Source organism: Girardinichthys multiradiatus, chromosome 8, assembly GCF_021462225.1.
Source record: "Girardinichthys multiradiatus isolate DD_20200921_A chromosome 8, DD_fGirMul_XY1, whole genome shotgun sequence".
NCBI classification, from domain to species: domain Eukaryota; kingdom Metazoa; phylum Chordata; class Actinopteri; order Cyprinodontiformes; family Goodeidae; genus Girardinichthys; species Girardinichthys multiradiatus.
The window spans coordinates 26,426,363-26,442,068 of record NC_061801.1 but is presented as its reverse complement, the minus strand read 5'-3'; the positions used below and the strand labels follow the sequence as shown (position 1 = coordinate 26,442,068).

General features: G+C 40.3%; 1 protein-coding gene across 3 annotated transcripts; it reads right to left on the bottom strand.

Annotated features, from left to right (window-relative positions):
• Nucleotides 1–2,120: 2,120 nt before the first annotated feature.
• Nucleotides 2,121–14,657, bottom strand: rnf208 (ring finger protein 208). Of its 3 annotated transcripts, XM_047372140.1 has the most exons (4): nt 14,018–14,657; nt 7,658–7,789; nt 7,366–7,474; nt 2,121–4,262 (listed from the first exon to the last, which is right to left on the bottom strand). In XM_047372140.1, the coding sequence occupies exon 4, from the start codon at nt 3,267–3,269 to the stop codon at nt 2,493–2,495; it is 777 nt and encodes a 258-aa protein (XP_047228096.1). In that variant the 5' UTR covers nt 3,270–4,262; nt 7,366–7,474; nt 7,658–7,789; nt 14,018–14,657; the 3' UTR covers nt 2,121–2,492. The 3 variants fall into 3 exon arrangements, with proteins under 3 accessions (XP_047228096.1, XP_047228097.1, XP_047228095.1); XM_047372141.1 differs by lacking the exon at nt 7,366–7,474; XM_047372139.1 differs by lacking the exons at nt 7,366–7,474; nt 7,658–7,789.
• Nucleotides 14,658–15,706: the final 1,049 nt, after the last annotated feature.

Here is a 15,706-nt window from a genome sequence, read left to right as displayed (position 1 = left end):
TATAGTCCAGTCTTAATTACAGTTAAGCACCTTTTAATGAGTATTAAACAGAAAAAAAACATTGAATATGCACAGAAACCCATGACTTTTTTGCTTTGTAAATAATGTTAAAAGTTAAACTTAAAACTTAAAAACCATTACAAGTGTTTAGCAGGTTACTTGTCTTTAACAGTAAGCTACAATGAACCCAAAAAGCAAGATGGGGTTGTGATAACGCTACAAAATGGCAGTTGGCAGGATATGTCATATACTTTCATTATTTATTTATAGCCTTTGTTCTGAAATGAAATCAAAGAGAATATGTTTAAAGATGAGACTTAACATTGAGGTTTTTGTTAATGCAAGGTTTGCTTGTGTATTGTTGTTGTAATGTTGGATTTTAAGTTAGCAACATTAGCTCTTGTGATACTATCAACAACTACCATCAACAAGCTAACTATTCCTTTAGCTTCTTTAGACATTTATTAAGGTAAAACTGTTATGACTGTAATACACCATGACCTAAATATTTTTAGCAGCCAACTGAAATGGTGAAGATTTGCTATGTAGCTAGCCCAAGACTCATCACATCATTCTGAGAAACTGAAAAAAAACAAAAAATAAACCCTCTTATTTAGAAAAAAATAGGATGTATGGCAGAATCAAAACCCACCTAATTCCTCTAAATATAATGGATGCTGGTCAATTCGCCACTTACTATGCCCATCCTGTACCCGTGCATTGCCACGTCCCTTCGTCCATCTATTTTGTACCTCTATGCCATTTCTTATCTTTTGGTTAACCATTGTTATATAATTTCCTTAAGCTTTTATGTTAGGAAAATTATATTTTATTTAAAACATATGAGATATTATTAGACATAGCACTGTTGCCTTGCAGCAAGAAGGTCCCGGGTTTAAATCCCGGCTTGGAGTCTTTTTTGCATAGAGTTTGAATGTTCTCCTTGTGCAGGCATGGGTACTATAGCTACTCCTGCCTTCTCCCATAATCCAAAAACATGTCAGTTTGAAAGGTTCCTCTAAATCACCCTTACATATGAGTGTGGGCATGCATGTTTGTTTGTCCTGTGTCTCTCTCTGTGTTGCTCTGTGAGTGACTGCCGACCTGCCCAGGGTGTACACCTCCTCTCGCCCAATAACTACTCGATAGGTAACCATTTATTATTGAAACACTGCATGGACTGCACGGTGGTGCAGTTGGTAGCACTGTTGCCTTGCAGCAAGAAGGTCCTGGGTTCAATTCCCGTCCGGGGGGTCTTTCTGCATGGAGTTTGCATGTTCTCCCCGTGCATGCGTGGGTTCTCACTGGGTACTCTGGCTTCCTCCCACTGTCCAAAAACATGCCTGTTAGGTTAATTGATCACTCTAAATTGCCCTTAGGTGTGTGCATGGTTGTTTGTGTGTTGCCCTGTGATGGACTGGCGACCTGTCCAGTGTGTACCCTGCCTCTCGCCCATAGACTGCTGGAGATAGGCACCAGCTTCCCCATGACCCACTATGGAATAAGCGGTAGAAAATGACTGACTGCATGGAATAGACAGTGGATGGATGGATTAATGACATGGTGTTGTATGGGAAGTCAGTACGATGAAATTAACCAAAACAATCTGTTACCCAATTAAGTGATACTTTCTATTGGACTTTTGTTGAAAATAATTCAGAAAAATATTGGCACACAATTCAGCTTAAATAACACAGATCTTATTAGCTGCAATGGTTCTGGCATCTGATAAGGAAACCTCTGGGCTGTCTCCATTTGTTGATTTTCCAGGCACATCCAGTAGGAAACAAACCCTTAGGAAAACCCAGAACTTGCTGGGGGACCATACTGCCCCTCTGGCCTATGAATGCCCTTCTGGCATTCATAGGCCAGATTCCTCAGAATGTCCTGGAAAACGTTGCTGTTGGAGTGGGATGTCAAGGTTTCCCTCCTAGAGCTCGTATCCCAGTAACCTTATCTCAGAAAAGTGAAGAACAGTGGATAGATGGATGATATTAGCCTTTTTGGGCAGCTTCACAAGAATTATAAGGACAGAAAAGTGCATTATTTATTGTATTTCATAGTTTCACAGTGTTGTCTTCTACAGCTAATATCACTCAGACCACTGACACAGAGGCCACTCAGAGGTACTTCTTTCATTTATTTAATTTTTATTCTCCTAGGTTGGGGGGACATCCCTCCCCTGGCATTCCCATTTTAAGAGATGTCATGACAAACACATCCAACCAAATGAGAGATGGTGGTGAATAGTTTTCCAGTCCATACATAAAATACATTTATTTACTTTATACTGGACCACCAGCATCCATAAGTCCCACACAGTATCCATCTGTGCTATTAAATATAGAGATAACATCTATGAAGGGAGTTATTTACTGTACATGTGAGAGAGGGAGCTTGGCAGAAAGGGTATAGCTTATAAATGAGAAGAGTGGTGTTGGTGGGGAGCAGAGTAAGTCTTATTTGCAGTGTCCTCACCTCCTCCCTCTTGTCTACATGATGCCACAGGATGACAACGGGTTGGCAATCTGGCAGGTGCAGGCTGACTGGCAGTATTGACGCACAGTCTGGTAGCAGCTGCGGTCGGCATCCCCGCCCCACTGCACAGGCCCATTGGGATCGGAGGGCAAGCGGCTCAGAATGCTGGTGTTGATGGCCAGAGCAGCGAGGCCATAGTCAGTGAACAGCACCGTCTCACGCCGGCATGTGGGGCAGGAGATGAATTTGTACTTAGGACATGACTCGTAGAGGATTTGCAGGCACTCCTCACACACCGAGTGCAAGCAAGAGAGGATCCGTGGGCGTTTCCCGGCAAAGTTGTATGTGTGACCACAGGTGGGGCATTCCAGGGGCTCGCAGGGCATGACAGGGCCTGAGGATGAGGAGGAGGATGTGGAGGAGGAGGTCGAGGAGGAGCGGAGCACATACTGGTTGACTATGACGTCTTCCATCTTGTAGTGGAACTGGTGGTAACAGATTTCATTGGCACTGGTTTTGCGCTGCGCCAGGAAGCTATGTTCCCTGCGCATCAGTGGGGCCGGAGGGGACAACATTGGCCTGGGAGACGGTGCTATGTCTAGTGTCAGGTCACTGCAGGCCTGGTTAACAATGATTTCTCCCTCACCGCCACCATCCCATGCCACTCTTGGAGCTGGGGCATAGCGAGGTTGGGTGACGGGAACAGGGCACTCTCTGGGAAACTTCTCCGATTGAATGATCTTGACAGTGTCCATTGGGATGGCCAGCGGCTGACGCCTGAGGCACGACATTCGCGCAATTTTAGAGTTCTAAGATAGATGGGCTGTAGGTCTAATCAGCGCTGGACAACTCAGCTTGGTTTTGCACAAGGGGAAGAAGATTAATCTCCTTCTTTGAAATCAGCCATTAGAGGGGACATGGGGACGGATGGATCCCTCCATGTTCCCTACAAAGATCTTCCCTTGTGGGGTGCTTCTGTCAGTCTCAATAAATAAAAAAAAGAGTACACAATATTTACCTCAAACTATGTGACAGCAAACCAATAATTGTTAAATATATAAACCTATAATTGTTATATATTATTTAACAGTCTAGTTCTCAGAACTTGATAAAGGTTGACTAAATACAATCAGTGCCTTTGTTGTTTAACAGTACTTATGTTGTTCCTGTGTTCTCTTTGACTCTTGGATATCTACAAAGTGCACAGGAATGTTAAATACTTTAGCACTAAGATATGCTTTCATTCGCTGCACCCCATGTGGTCAATACACACACATGGTAGAGGTTGGGAACTTTTCAGTTCATACAGTTTGTTGGGGTTGATTACAGGCAGTTCAGAAAGGTCCAGAAGTATTTCCTAACATTTCTTCCTGTGACTTGCAAAAGAAAACTACGTTTCTCACTCAGGCGACTTGAGAACTTCCTGTTTTTTACTGCGGCTGTGCTTGTTATTGACTAACACATTTTGTGCGGAAAAAAGAATGCCCTTCTGCCTGCCTCTCTGCTGTTGTTCCAGTTTGGGCCAAAGGCCTTGTTTGACCCTTTTCCTTGGTTTCTTGATAAGCAGAAGGGAGGAAGTCTTTTTTGGGAGGTGTTCTCTAATGCTCCAGAGAGCTGCTGGAATGGCTCCTTGAATTCCTCAGAGGTGGGAGTTAAGAGCTTCTTTATAATTTAAACTCAGACAGTCATTATAACTATGCAGGGGGGATGATAACAGTTTTACAGACGCCTCTGTGGTGTGTTGTCTCCTTTTTCTGTATGTCTGATTCCTTTGGTCCATTTACCTGTGAAAAGTGAAAGACAAACAATGTTAGCTTGAGTATGTTTTTTATTTATTTAAAAACCTAACAGGCATGTCCAAAGACATGCCTGTTAGGTTAATTGATCACTCTAAATTGACCTTAGGTGTATGAATGAGTGTGTGCATGTTTGTTTGTGTGTTGCCCTGCGATGGACTGGCGACCTGTCCAGGGTGTACCCCGCCTCTCGCCCATAGACTGCTGGAGATAGGCACCAGCTCCCCCGCGACCCACTATGGAATAAGCGGTAGAAAATGACTGACTGACTATTTAAAAACATATACAGGTCCTTCTCAAAATATTAGCATATTGTGATAAAGTTCATTATTTTCCATAATGTAATGATGAAAATTTAACATTCATATATTTTAGATTCATTGCACACTAACTGAAATATTTCAGGTCTTTTATTGTCTTAATACGGATGATTGTGGCATACAGCTCATGAAAACCCAAAATTCCTATCTCACAAAATTAGCATATTTCATCTGACCAATAAAAGAAAAGTGTTTTTAATACAAAAAACGTCAACCTTCAAATAATCATGTACAGTTATGCACTCAAGACTTGGTCGGGAATCCTTTTGCAGAAATGACTGCTTCAATGCGGCGTGGCATGGAGGCAATCAGCCTGTGGCACTGCTGAGGTCTTATGGAGGCCCAGGATGCTTCGATAGCGGCCTTTAGCTCATCCAGAGTGTTGGGTCTTGAGTCTCTCAACGTTCTCTTCACAATATCCCACAGATTCTCTATGGGGTTCAGGTCAGGAGAGTTGGCAGGCCAATTGAGCACAGTGATACCATGGTCAGTAAACCATTTACCAGTGGTTTTGGCACTGTGAGCAGGTGCCAGGTCGTGCTGAAAAAGGAAATCTTCATCTCCATAAAGCTTTTCAGCAGATGGAAGCATGAAGTGCTCCAAAATCTCCTGATAGCTAGCTGCATTGACCCTGCCCTTGATAAAACACAGTGGACCAACACCAGCAGCTGACACGGCACCCCAGACCATCACTGACTGTGGGTACTTGACACTGGACTTCTGGCATTTTGGCATTTCCTTCTCCCCAGTCTTCCTCCAGACTCTGGAACCTTGATTTCCGAATGACATGCAGAATTTGCTTTCATCCGAAAAAAGTACTTTGGACCACTGAGCAACAGTCCAGTGCTGCTTCTCTGTAGCCCAGGTCTGGGGAATGTGGCACCTGTAGCCCATTTCCTGCACACGCCTGTGCACGGTGGCTCTGGATGTTTCTACTCCAGACTCAGTCCACTGCTTCCGCAGGTCCCCCAAGGTCTGGAATCTGCCCTTCTCCACAATCTTCCTCAGGGTCCGGTCACCTCTTCTCGTTGTGCAGCGTTTTCTGCCACACCTTTTCCTTCCCACAGACTTCCCACTGAGGTGCCTTGATACAGCACTCTGGGAACAGCCTATTTGTTCAGAAATTTCTTTCTGTGTCTTACCCTCTTGCTTGAGGGTGTCAATAGTGGCCTTCTGGACAGCAGTCAGGTCGGCAGTCTTACCCATGATTGGGGTTTTGAGTGATGAACCAGGCTGGGAGTTTTAAAGGCCTCAGGAATCTTTTGCAGGTGTTTAGAGTTAACTCGCTGATTCAGATGATTAGGTTCATAGCTCGTTTAGAGACCCTTTTAATGATATGCTAATTTATTGAGATAGGAATTTTAGGTTTTCATGAGCTGTATGCCAAAATCATCCGTATTAAGACAATAAAAGACCTGAAATATTTCAGTTAGTGTGCAATGAATCTAAAATATATGAATGTTAAATTTTCATCATTACATTATGGAAAATAATTAACTTTATCACAATATGCTAATATTTTGAGAAGGACCTGTAAAGTGCCTTGAACTTTTTAACAAGGTGTTATGTCACAATTCCAAACTTCAGGGTATTGTATTTGGAGTTTGTCTGACCAATAAAGTAGTTTGTAATTGAGAAGCGGAAGGAATAAATGCTAAATGGATTTTAAAACATTTCAGAAATAAAACATGAAAAGTGTTGCATGTTTATATATTCATCTAATTTTTCTTTGATTCCTCTAAGTAAAATTCAGTTTAACCAGTGAGTTTCAGAAGTTACCTAAAGAATGGCCCAAGTTTTTAACCTCTCAGAGTCCTGCTTAATCCATCATTTGAAAATGTTAAGAGTTTGGCACAACTCCAAACCTGCCAGGAAACTAAACAAACAGGGAGCATTAATCAGTGCCCCAAGAGGCCGAAGGTAACTGTGGAGGAGTAGCAGAAATCCATGGCTCAGGTGGGTGAATCTGTTCACATGAAAGCCAGTACTTGTACACTCTCCAAATCTCGCATCATTTGTGGAAAAGAGGCAACACTGAAACTATTCCTGAGAGAAAGCAATACAAGTCTCAAGCCATGCAGAATCAAACATGTGGAATTAGATCCTCGGATCAGATGCAGGGTCCCTTGCAGTCTTGATTAGCTTTTAATATTTTCTAGATCTGGGTAACTAAATTCTGTAAATTCTGTATGGAAAAGTGCTTGTTTTTTCACACTTTTTCCTTCTTCCGTTATTTTTCAGTTTTACAAGATAAAAGCTTGATAATAAATAATAAATGTGTTGGTTTTTAGATAGTTTATATTAATTTGACATGGTTTATCTCTGGTTTGCCCAATCACACCATGATTTTTTTCATTGAACCCACCAGTATTTAGATTTTTTACTTACTGCCTGTTTTGCCATGTTTACTCATTCAATAATCAAAAACAGGATCATTACTATACCTAGAAAACTTTACATTCAGGTTTAACTGCACAGGTGGTTCATAAATTGCATCTAACATGGCAAAAAAAATATTTTTTGCTAACAAAATAAAAGATGCAAAGATCAAAACATTTTATTTTAAATAATCTGCCGAGAATTTTCGAAGAATCTGTCCCATTCGAGACTCCACCAGACCTGCAGATAATAAGACCTGACTGCTCTTCAAGCAGGTTTAAGGTGAATTTTGTGTACTCCAATACTCAGACTCAAATCTAGAAAGTTTGGTTCAGAAAAGCGTTGTAGGAACTTAGCCTATTCATGTTGGAAAATCTAACACTGCAGATTACCCTGAACACACAATCCTCATGATGATGGCAGCATCAAGCTGTGGGGATACTGGGCTTCACCAGGGACAGTTCATGGGACCAGTCAAAGTCCAGACCTAAATACAAATTTCTGGATAGATAAAAAAAAAAAAAAGAAATTCACAGATGCTTTTCATCCAATCTGGTTTAGCACATAAAATCCCCATGAAACACATTGAAGTTTGTAGTGATCACATGATAAAATGTGAAAATTATTTTGCAAGGCACAATAAGCACATCAAATTTACTCTTTCTCTTAATTTCTTTGTTTTACCTTATTGTATAAGTTTCCAAAACAGTTTAGTCAGGGGTTGCATTTTGGCCTCTGCTCAGCTTTGTGTCTTCAAACATGGAAGATAATAACCATGCTACTCGCTGGGAGGCACATCACAGGAAGCAAACCGTCCTATTGACAAAGCATATCCCATCAATTTGCTGCCAAGTTTGAAGATTAGAATCACAGTCACTGCATTGTTTATCTGAAGTAGTTTTAAAAAGTAATTAATTTATGAATTTCCTTGTTTAGTCAACATAACCAAAACAAGAAAAAAAAAAGACTGTTTCGGAGTCTTCTCTGAACTTGCGGGGTGATTGTGGCTCGGGTAGTAGGGACTCCTACCGGTTCGAATCCCTGCTCTGTCTGTCTCAGTCTCTGTGTCTTTGGGCAAGACACTTCACCCGCCTTGCCTGCTGATGGTGGTCAGATGGCCCGGTGGCGCTGATAGTATGGCAGCCTCGCTTCTGTCAGTCTGCCCCAGGGGAGCTTAAGCTACAGTGTAGCCTACCACTGTCAGTGTGTGAATGTGTGTATGAATGGATGGATGACTGATTGTGGTGCAAAGCACTTTGTGGAGTCCTCAGACTTCATAACATGCAGGCTATTCATCATTCTTAGATTAAATACCTAATATCTATATTAGGCATGGGCATCAATGTATATCAATACAAGGGAAAACTATTATGATTTAATCGGACTCTGAAGGTCATAGTATATATTAGTGCTCCTCCTTCTGCACCTTGCTGGTTAGCTGGCTGAAAGAAGGCTAGTTAACTTTTCCCTCACAGGACAGACACATTTTGTTGCTTGAAAATATTTCCATCCTTTAAAAAAAAAAAATTAAAAAATAAATAAATTACAGCAAAGAAAAGTTAACCAATTAACCTAATTCTGATTGTATACTGCAACTGTAGGAGGCGCTGTTTCTTTTCTACACATTAGACGCTGTTGTTCCATGTATTTAAATTTTACATTTCGTATTTAAAGGTGTAAGTCAAATAACCGCTTATTGATTTGTTTTTCATTACTGGTTTCTGATGAGAAAATCCAGGTACCAAAACATGCTCATGCACGGATACATTTACTTCTAATATATTTTTCTAATTAGTAAGATCTCAGAAGATCTAAAGCGGTAAACATGAACTTCCACACTGTGTGGAAAAAGTTAATCATTGTGACACAGTTGCGGTTCAGCACTTGCATTTTTTCCTGTTTGTTGTCCACACTCAGCCATCTCATGCAAACTGCGTTGGTTTTGCTTCTATCATGCGTGGGAGGAGGTCACAATCTGTGTGGAGGGTTTGTGTCATACTGCGAGTGGGCAAGTGAAAAAGGAACGATCGTTCAGATGAACATTTTTAACTTGACCAAAACAATAGCTGCCGGATAGTGAAAGAAGGAGGATGACACGATTCTCATTCTGTGCCCGGCTGGTGACAGTGAAGTGATGATTCATTATAGAAAAAAAAAAGAAATGCACAGAGCAGATTGGTAACCTACATAGTGACGAAGGGAGACAGGGAGAAAAATGGACTGAAAAGATGAAACCCAGCGCAGGTCCTGGCTTCTATTTATGTTTTGTTTAGCTATGCACCTCTCTGTGGTTTCCTGCCCCCAACCTCTGCTGAACTGTCACACTGAGTGAGTAAGATGTCCCCTTTCTCAATAGACGGAACTGCTTTATGATGAAGTAAGTCCCAGTTTTTCCATTTTTGTTCCCTTTCTTCATTAATCTGTTGACATCTTTGTTCACTCGGGCATACAGCGCTTTTAGCAAGCTCCACTCAGAATTTCACCAATCACGCTATCTCACCAAATGTGCCCAAGCAGCAGTGCATTGCCGCAACACTTTCCCCAAAATAGCCTGTTTCCCTCTCATCCTCTGGCACACAGTGTGCGGGGCACAGAGCAAGCTTTCATACACATTTCATGAGGCTGGGCAGAATAAATAAGCATGTAACGTTTGAGAGGATTTAGCATCTTCTATGTGTTTAGGATGAAGAAAAAGTCATATATGTGAAGTTATTCATAAATAACAATTTCATTTACTTTTCATGATTTTAAATAAAAAAAAAAAACATATAATGTCTACTACCAGAGATGTATACCAGGTTTTTATTGGTCAACACTTCACAATTTCAGTTTTGGTGGATACCAATTTTTTCTCATAACTATAATTTGTACTAACTGTTTATTATATTTGTTTTAACAAATAAATATAATAAACACAGTCCATAAAAGAAAACAGTAGTTCTAAAGCCAACAGAAACAACAGAAAAGAGATGTCCTCTAAACTTAATTAGATTTTTACTCAACTCTAAAGAAAGGGCTTCAAAGAAAATGATGAATACAAAAGTAAGAAAGTTGCCATATTTAGTTTAATGCATTTCATTAATGGAAATCAAATCTGATTGTTTTAGCTTTTGACCTGCTGATTGGAGCCAACTAAGGGAAAACTGGATCTCTTACAAAGATTTTTTTTATGGTATTTAACAATAAACATTTAATCCATTTTGAAATTGAAAACAGGTAAGCTCCTTTATGAGATTTGCTTCACTTTCTATCAGACAGAAAATTTGATTTAAAATTTGAAGCTTTGATTAGATTTGTAAATTTAAATGACATTATGTACATTGTAAGTTTGGCTATAAATCCTATTTAGATTAAGTGCTTTGCTTTATATCTGAATTAACATTTTATTTTAATATCTGCACTAAAACTAGATAATTGCTTAAATTACAGATCAATTATCATGTGCTAAGAAAAACTCACTGAGTCCAGACACTCATATGGGTGTTATTTTGGCACATAACTCCCACCTTAAAAATGGAGAAAAACACACCCAGCCACAAGACAAGAAAAGCTCAGGGTCAGATATACAAACACAAGTGAGAGCCACAGACCCTAGCATTTTTCTTCAAATCCCAAAGATTAACAATCATATAGACAGAATGCGCAAATCTAGTAAACAGAGGCCACATCCCATGAAGCCAGAAAGCCCAACAGCAATTTACCAAGAAGCAAAGGTTTACTGTCAGTGTCATACCTTGTTGACATTAGGGACATCTACTCAATTTGACACAGAGGTTTTAATGTTATTCTTGTATATCAAAGCATTTTTAGAAAGAAAAACACACAAGAATTTAAACCAAATTAAGAATTGGGAATTTCTCAATTGAGATCCACTGACCAGATTTTTGAGGTTTCTGACCTCCTATTTTCATAGCTTTTGACCTGTCGATATTGATTTTAGCAGTTGCAGACTTCTCTTTTAAAACAATAGTATTAGAAAATATATATGAAAAAATCATATGAATAATTTGATTTTTTAAAACAAAAAAAAAAAAAAATGCAATTGACCTTTTAAGTTTTAGCATTTAATTTCACCATAGAAAGGCTAGCATTATATTCCCTACTAAACTCTGAGGGAGTCATAAAGACTTCCAACATTTCCAAATCCAGCATGTTTCATGTCAAACAGAGATTAAAAGCTCAAAATTATAAAACAAAGCAACTTTCTGCACTCCATTCAACCTTCCTGTTATATGCTATATATATATATATATATATATGCACTGTTGTATTGCTCTTGCATCTTATACTGCTCTATATTTACTCTCACTCACTTAAAACTGTGCACATATATTTATATTATATTGTAGATATGTTTATACTTTTTAATTTGTATTGTATTGCACTGACTACGCCAAAACAAATTCCTTGTATGTCCAAAAACGTACTTGGCAATAAAGCTTTTCTGATTCTGATTCTGATTCTGATGCTAAATGTGTCTCCAGTCTCTCACAACCTGAAGAAATCAGACATGTCCTCACATGTCTCCAAATTATTTTCTTTTTTGTTACATTTCTGTGCCTACTGACTTGATTTCTAAAGACCTCATTGATACTTCAAATAGCTAACTTTAAATTTTTCGCTCAGTAACAATACCACCAAAGAGGGTTGTTGTCTGCACGACCTGATAGATGTGGAGACGTCAATGACCAAATAAATATCTGTTTTTTTAGTTTCACTGGTCAGGATCAAACTCAAAATCTAGCCGCCAGACGATTTCTCAGTGAATTTCTATTTTTCAAGCAATTATGAACATTTTAAAGAACTAAAACCTTAAGCTGAGGTCAAATAGGGTAAAGTAGGATAAAATAGGATTATACATGTCGAGATATGTTATGTCAATAAATAAATACAGTTTGTAAAAATAAATTATTGTGATTATGCCTAAGGCTGAGTTAATAAAGCCACTAGACAGCTTGAGGGGCCACTGAGTCTGAGAAAGACAAAGCTGCTAAAATTTCCCAATAATTTGGTGACAATGAAATGAAGATGACTAATGACTGATGGAGGCAGCCTGATGATGGGCCAACTTTGAAGCAGCCTCCTCCTAATCGACGGAGACCGCTCAAATTATGGAAGGAGCTCATCTCCATCCAACCATCTCGTAAAACGCTGAAGCTCTCCACTGTGTTTTCCTGCTTCCACTTCCTCGTGGGTCATCTTCCAGCAGGAGGAATTATTACTAATGAAATCACATCAGGCATTTGACCTCATCAAGACGGAGGAGGCACTGACCACAGAGATGTCAGAGGAGTCACTCTCAGCTGCAGATTCTTTATACAATTAAACATACACAGAGCTGCATTCACACACACATCCATCCCAGAACACTCTTACCCTCAGACAACCCGTCATACAGAGCACCGCCCTATTGCATTCCTGCAGACAAACAATGTGATAACACGCTGATGGGAAACGATAAAAAATGTGTTTTTTTAAATGCGTCCAGTATGTGATGAAACAGAAAAAACACTCAGCACCATTCTTTTTGATAAAACACACCTCACATGTTCCCTTGAGTCTTTCACACACATTCATTCACATTCACAGCTCTGCCTCGGTCAACACTATCATTCATTAAAGCGTCCACCTGTGGTGATTGGAGCCTGGATAAGGCCACCATGTTCTGAATGAGTCATCGATAGGAGCGCGCATGAGTATGCCTCGCTGTCGCTCTGTCATCCACAAACCTCTGTGTTTTTATCACAATGTCATCCTGAACGGAGCGGAGGGTGTGGGTATTTATGCCCCGATTCAACATGCCAGCCATATGTCAAGTATGTTATCTACGTAGAGATTTGAATTCATATTCAAACACTTTTCTGGTGAAAAAAACAACATGAACACATCTCTTCTCTGAATTATGTGGGATATAATGCGTGTATTGGGATTATGTAACATGTCATAACCTTAGCAGGACAAATCCCCAGATTTACTTCATGTTTTTCCATCAATGGATATTACTAAATTCCAAAGATGAACATGATTTATTTTATGCTAAAGATGTATTGCCTTTTGCAGCTTGCAGTTTTTTGTATCCCCTACCCATGTTTCACATCACATTTCCAGTGTATCATACCATGTTTGCATTTTTATCTTGGCATGGTGTTGGTTTAAATAATACAGTCTGCTGCCATTAATAACAGCAGACATCGGCCATTTTGCCTCACAATTCATCACAGCCAATTGCTCTTTGTTCTCGTCTGTGTAGCTCCCATGCCAACATGGCAGAACTGCACATGCTGCTAAAAAAATAAAAGAATGAACAACACGCATCCCTCATCCTGACAGAGACTTCATTGAACATTTATGAGGGAAAGTGCCCATGCTCATCAATAACAGCAGTGGCTTGATCGATTAAGGCAAATGATTAAGGATGTCTCAGTGTAGTTTTAAAGTAGATGGCGTTTATGAGACTTTGCAGAAGCAAACTGCTTGGGTGTTCATGGAATGAAGCAGTCGCACACGGCTTTGCAAAATGGGAGGGGTTCAGTTTAGATGAAGCAGCAGTTATGTAATTGCAGCGTGGTGCACAGGGCGCTCTCACTGCAGCGCCAATGCATGGCCGTTGTGGAGATGCATATGTGGCTGCTGACAACTACAAAAAGATCTTTGCTCCCCCAACCTTGCAGTCTGTGGAGAGATCTGGTAAATTTCATGGAAGCTTATAGAAAACCTTCAAGACACTCTCTACACCCAAATTCACACGAGCTGGCTCGAGTCATGGTTTCCACCTGATAGGTTTTTAATCTTTGCCAACAAGAAGCTGTGGCTCTGTAGGCATGATGGTTTGTCTTCACTTACACATCAGTGTGTGAACGTATGCCTTCAGCATAGATCGACATGATGCAACATCGGTCCAAAACATGGCTATAACAAAGCAAAACAGAACACTGCCTCCTTCTTTTCCATACTTGTACAATCAAGAAGATAACAGCGTGAAAGCAGTTAAGATAAGATGAACCTTCACCATGAAAGAGCTGTGAAGCTTCACCACATTCTCACCTGTCTGCTTTATGCAGTTGTCATACTCCAGTCTTTTTCTGTCTCATCAAGCTGTTTGCATTTGATAAACTGCTTTGTCTTGTTTGTCGCTGGGGTGAGGATGCTCTCTGCCTCTCTTTTGTCCGCTCTATTCTCAAAGCATCATCAACATGGAGGAGATGTTAAGATGGAGGAAGCTGTTGCAAGGTGGACACATCAGTCTGCTTGCATCAACCTTAGCATCAGTGGTTCTCTGGTATTGTTCTACTTCACTCTTCGAGTCTTTCTCCTTTGAGGTGTAGCTGAGTGTTTCTCTTCCTGTGTCCGTTTCTCCATCCCAATCTGTCTCTGTTTCTATTCACACATTATTCATTTTATTCTATTCAGGGACCCAAGCTTTGGATATGTCTCATATGTCCTCCTAATATGTCCTCCTTTCTTTCTTGCTGCCTTCTTCTTCTTGTTTTCAGGTGAGCCTTTACCTTCTCCTTCTCTTTCTCTCCCCTGCTGTCAACCCACAGCTGGCGTTCATTACCGTTCTTTCTCCTTCACCGTCCGCTCAATCACACATGCGCAGTGTTCTCATACATACATGCACACACACATACACACACACTCAGTGCTCTGTCTTCTCTGTGCTTCTGGCTCAGTCCTTATTCATGTAGTTTATTCTGCCTGCCCGCCCCCTCCTGCCTGGCTCTCTCTCTTTTTCTCTCACTGCAGCACTCACTGCAGTGCCTCTGCAGGCGGGATCACGTTTGCTCATTGCCAGAGAAAATACTTCAGCCAATCAGAATGGTACTCCCCACCCCCATCTGAACACACACATGCATACACACACAAGCCCTTCCTCAGATGCAAAAAGAAACCAAAAGCAGTGAATCATACTTTATATGCAGGCATATGGTAAAGCGGTGCCAGCCAGACACACAAGGAGCTTTTGAAGCTGTGATAGGAGAGGCATAAGCTTACTTATAAATTGGATTTCTATCAGTCTAAATCCTTTGGAAAAACAGACCCAGTATTTCCATCACAAACAGTAGAAATGCCTTCATTTGTTGTATTTTTCCATCTTAAAGCCTGAACAATTTGTCAAAAACTTCAAATCAGCATCCTAAGCTCTTCCCACAGATCCAAACACGCCGGGATGTTGCATAACAAGGGTTTTATTACGTTTTGTGTCCGCTCAAGAAGCTTTAACACCAGCCACAAATAATCCTCAAATCAGAGCGCAATAAAAACACACGGGAATTAAAACTTATGAACATCCAATGCATAATTTAATGAGCTACAGCAAAACTGAGCATCAAAGAGCTACTGTTTAGGGTTTTTGCAGTCAGTACAATGAATTACTTCTATAAGTTGCTCAGATGTTATGGGGGAAGGGACGCAGCACTACAGTCATCACTGCTATAGCATGCTGAAGGTTTCTCAAATTACATCAAGTGAGAAATTCTGCTACAAAACTGTACTTTTTGACAGACTCATGGTTACACAGATCTTCTTAACCACAGATCTTAATCAGTAAATGTTTTGCAGGAGTTTTATTCTGCCTTGTTATTTATGTTTTATACTCTGATCATGCATGGATACGTAGATGAAACAGGGCTTTGTGACGGCCACTAATAAATATTGTCCATGTCAAATACCCGTTTTTTCCCAGCTTTAACTTCCTGACTGATGTCTTAAGACATTTCTTTGCTAGTTTCT

Bases quoted from the DNA above. Each gene is read 5' to 3' on its own strand.
- rnf208 (XM_047372140.1), bottom strand. From the start codon at position 3,269: ATGTCGTGCCTCAGGCGTCAGCCGCTGGCCATCCCAATGGACACTGTC.